Source organism: Scylla paramamosain, chromosome 25 (assembly GCF_035594125.1).
Source record: "Scylla paramamosain isolate STU-SP2022 chromosome 25, ASM3559412v1, whole genome shotgun sequence".
Taxonomy (NCBI): Eukaryota; Metazoa; Arthropoda; class Malacostraca; order Decapoda; family Portunidae; genus Scylla; species Scylla paramamosain.
Window position 1 is genome coordinate 10,636,141 of NC_087175.1, and position 4,570 is coordinate 10,640,710.

General features: G+C 35.9%; 1 protein-coding gene across 1 annotated transcript; it reads right to left on the bottom strand.

The window, feature by feature from the left end:
- Positions 1-696: 696 nt before the first annotated feature.
- LOC135113013 (craniofacial development protein 2-like) lies at positions 697-4,126 on the bottom strand. The gene is made up of 3 exons (XM_064027933.1): positions 3,491-4,126; positions 2,808-2,956; positions 697-796 (listed from the first exon to the last, which is right to left on the bottom strand). The coding sequence occupies exons 1-3, from the start codon at positions 4,124-4,126 to the stop codon at positions 697-699; spliced, it is 885 nt and encodes a 294-aa protein (XP_063884003.1).
- Between the last annotated feature and the right edge of the window lie 444 nt (positions 4,127-4,570).

The window sequence follows — 4,570 nt, forward strand, 5'->3', positions numbered from 1 at the left end:
TGTTTCATTTACATTGTGTTATATATATATATATATATATATATATATATATATATATATATATATATATATATATATATATATATATATATATATATATATATATATATATATATATATATATATATATATATATATATATATATATATATATATATATATATATATATATATATTGTTGCACGCAGCGATGTAAGGCGACGTAGAGAGAAGAATGAAGAAAGATGAATGAACAATAAGAACGAATGAAGGAAGGAGAGAGAGGGAGTTGAGAAAAAAGACAGACTGGGGACGAGAATTTGACATGTCTCTGATGGGTTGCTTACTTAGCTTGTAGCTCTTAGTATAACATTTACTGGGGCGGATGTCTCTTATATTCCCCACTTAAGTTTCCTTACTTCCTGTTGTTCATTCAATTTGAGTCTCACCCAGCATTTAGAAGAAGAGTTGCTCTTGACGATAAAGTAATCAATGTTAATCCAGTGTTAAGCCAGCGCTGAGTGAGAAAAGGCGGTGGCAAGGGGTGGGGTGTGTCCCCATCCTTTCTCCTCCCTTCCTGCATGACTCATTCCTGACAAGGCTTGCCATCCAAGAGGTAGTAAGTAACATTACTCAGCGACAGATAAAATACTTCGTTGGACAGTGGGTAGATTTGTTACTGAGGATGGTAGTTCAGTGGGGTTTTACACTTCGACCTTATATGTGTTGTCTCTCATTGTAATTGTCTCTCCCTAGAACATGGCAATCAATTCTTTCCCAGCTGTTGGGGTTGGTAGCTGGTGAACTATATCCTTGTCTATATGGGAGAGAAACAGACTGACAGCCTCATTTGTGTAGCCTGATGTAAGAGTCAAAAGACTCTTGTAGCCCATCTTAAGCCCTGTACCCAGTCACGTAGGGGGTGACTTCGGGGGAAGCTAGTCCTAGTCCACTTGAGGCAGCTATGGGAAGGGCAGGGATTTGTGGTCGTAACAATATATATATATATATATATATATATATATATATATATATATATATATATATATATATATATATATATATATATATATATATATATATATATATATATATATATATATATCAGGCATTGCCTACCTTGCGTCTGGTGAGAAAGGTGAGAATATATATATATATATATATATATATATATATATATATATATATATATATATATATATATATATATATATATATATATATATATATATATATATATATATATATATATATATATATATATATATATATATATATATATATATATATATATATATATATATATATATATATATATATATATATATATATATATATATATATATATATATATATATATATATATATATATATATATATATATATATATATATATATATATATATATATATATATATATATATATTCTCACCTTTCTCACCAGACGCAAGGTAGGCAATGCCTGTCAGTGTCCGGCCTCTATGAATCTTCTCCAAAGGTCTCTATCCATGAAATCCTCATCTCTGGTTATTTCTTGTAGATTTCTTCCTCTTCGTTCAGTAGCTTCTTCAACTCCCTGCATCCATCGCTTCCTAGGTCGTCCCACCGGCCTCCTGGCTAAAGGAACCCATTCCAGAAACTTCCTTGCGTATCTTGTATCTTTCATTCTTTGGACATGTCCATACCATCTCAATTTGTTCTTTTCAACTATCTTCAGTACAGATGTTATCCCTAATCTCTCTCTGGTTTCTTCATTTCTAATTCTATCAAGTCTGGTCACACCTCGGATCATTCTCAGAACTCTCATTTCTGCTGCTTGTATTTGTGAAGATGTTCTTGTTGTCAGTGTCCAAGTTTCTGACCCATATAGAAGTACTGGTCTTAGTATTGTTGTAAATATTATGGTTTTAGCTTTTGTTGGAATATTCTTATCTTTAAGTATGGGATACAATGCACTGACATTTGCATTGTACTTCTGTATTCTATTTAAAATTTCTATATTCTGTCTGTTTTCCTCGTCGAAAAGTACTCCCAGATAACAAAATTTGTCGGTCTGCTTCAGTTTAACGTTTTCTATGTAAATATTACATTCCTCCTTTATTCTGCCAACTTTCATTATTTCTGTTTTTTGTTTGTTCATTCTCATTTCTTCCCTATTTAAGACATCATTCCATCTTGTCATGGCCTCTTGAAGATCTTGTTGGCTTCCTGTCACGACAGCGACATCGTCTGCATAGGCCAGCGTGATCTCTTTATCCTCCCTTACACACACTTCCTTCAGGCATCTGTCCATGTATATAATGAATAGCAAAGGAGAGAGCACTCCCCCTTGTCTCACTCCTGTCTTAATGCTAAACCATTCACTCTCCAGCTCTCTGTTCTTGACTCTGCTCTCCGTGTTCTTATATATACTCTTAATTACTCGTATCAGTTTAGAGTTTATGCCGTAGTCTTGATGTTGTAAGACTCTCCACAAGCAATCTCTTCTAATTCTATCAAAGGCTTTTTCCAGATCTATAAAAGCCACATATTTATCAATGCTCCACTCCCAACTTTTCTCCGTTATCATCTTTAAAGTGAACACTAGATCTGTCATGCTCCTATTGGGCCTGAAACCATACTGCCATATTCCTAGTTTCTCCTCGACACAGGTTCTTAATCTTTTCTCAACTATTCTTTCATACAATTTTCCAACATGAGATAACAGGGATATACCTCTATAATTTGCACAATCTGTTTTACTGCCTTTCTTATATATTGGACATACTATTGCTTTGTGCCAGTCATGGGGCACTTTCTCCTCTTTCCACGCATTACTGAAAATGTACCTCATCCACTCTACACATTCTTCCCCAGCAGCTTTAAATAGCTCTATAGGGAGCTCGTCGTCCCCTGGGGCTTTGCTGCTTCTCATCTTCTTTAGTGCCTCCTTCACTTCCTCTATACTGATCTCATTTGGGTTCTCTCCTTGTTCCTCCTGTATATCTAGATTCCGCTCTTCATCCACTTCCACATCCTCCACATTTAGAAGTTCTTGGAAGTATTCTCTCCATCTTTCTTCAATCTCCTGTGGTTTTGTTAGTAGTTTTCCTGTTTTGTTCATTATTGCATATGTTGATTCATTTTTTCCTTTCCTATAGTTCTTAGCCATGCTATACAATAATTTTCTTGTTCCTTCTACGTCTCTCTCTAGATCTTGACCAATCTTGATCCACATGTCCTCCTTGGCTGCTCTTTTGGTTGCTTCTGCACTGTTTCGTTTATCTACGTAATCTTCTCTATCTTCAATGTTTCTTGTTTTCATCCATTTTCTGAAAGATCTTGTTTTTTCTTTGACTGCTTCCTTAACATCATAAGTCCACCATGCAGTACTTTTCTTTTTGGTTCCATATTTGATTTTAATACCAACTGTCTCCTCAGCTGCCCCATACACAGTGTTCTTGAATTTATTCCATTGTTCTTCTATGTTCATTTCTTCCAATTCCAGTTCGGTTGGTTTTCGTAATGTTACCAGTTGCCGCAGTGCTTGCTTCTTCTCTTCGTCCTTGAGGTTTTCCAGTTTGAATCTCTTTTGCTTTTTCTTGACTTTTTCCTTTGGTTTTACAATTTTCAATCTAGCCACCACCAACCTGTGGTCAGAGTCTAAGGACACAGATGGTATGGTCCTAACATCTTTAAATATGTTTTTCTTGTTGGTGAGAAACAGGTCAATCATTGACCTCTCAGTATATCCTTGTTGTGCTGCATTCCACCGATACCATGTCCATTTATGGCTCTCCTGATGTTTATAATAAGTATTCATAATGGACATGTTATTCATCACACAATAATCTATTATTCTTTCTCCCTCCTGGTTCCTTTCGCCAATGCTAAACTCTCCGATGACGTGCTCTACTCCATCTCTATTCTGTCCGACATGTCCATTCATGTCTCCCATGACAATGACATTCTCGTGATGTCTTATTGTTTCTGTCATTTCCTGTAGAGTTTCATAAAACTGCTCTTTCTCCCTCAGACTTCTGCCCTGTTGTGGAGCATATGTTTGGATAATGCTAATTTTTGTCTGTTCTATAGTTAACGTTATACCCATCACTCTCTCATTTCTGCAGTCCATACTGTCCATCCTTTCTGCCATCAGTGGTGACATCACTATAGCAACCCCATGTCTTCCATCCTCATTACCACAATATATGATCTTATAATTTTCATGTAATGTTTTTTCTCCTTTCCCTTTGATTCTAGTTTCACATGATCCAACGATTTCCAGCTTTCTTTCCTTCATCATCTCTATTATTTCCTCTTCTTTATCCTTGAATGTTGCCAAGTTTATCGTTGCAATCTTTATTGTCTTTTGTTTCCTATTTTCATGTCCAGTTCCATTCCGGTTCGTTACCCTTTGGTCAGTCCGATTACGAGGCACGTTCTGCGTTTCTTGAGCAAAAACTGTAACACCAGTGGCTTGCTAGGCCTATCCTGGCTCTTCGGAACTGTTAATTAGTCCTTTCCTGCTGCTTATGCCCCCAACTGGTTACAGGGAATCTCCTACTAGTCCCCGGGCAAGCCTGCAGGTTAGGGTATATATATATATATA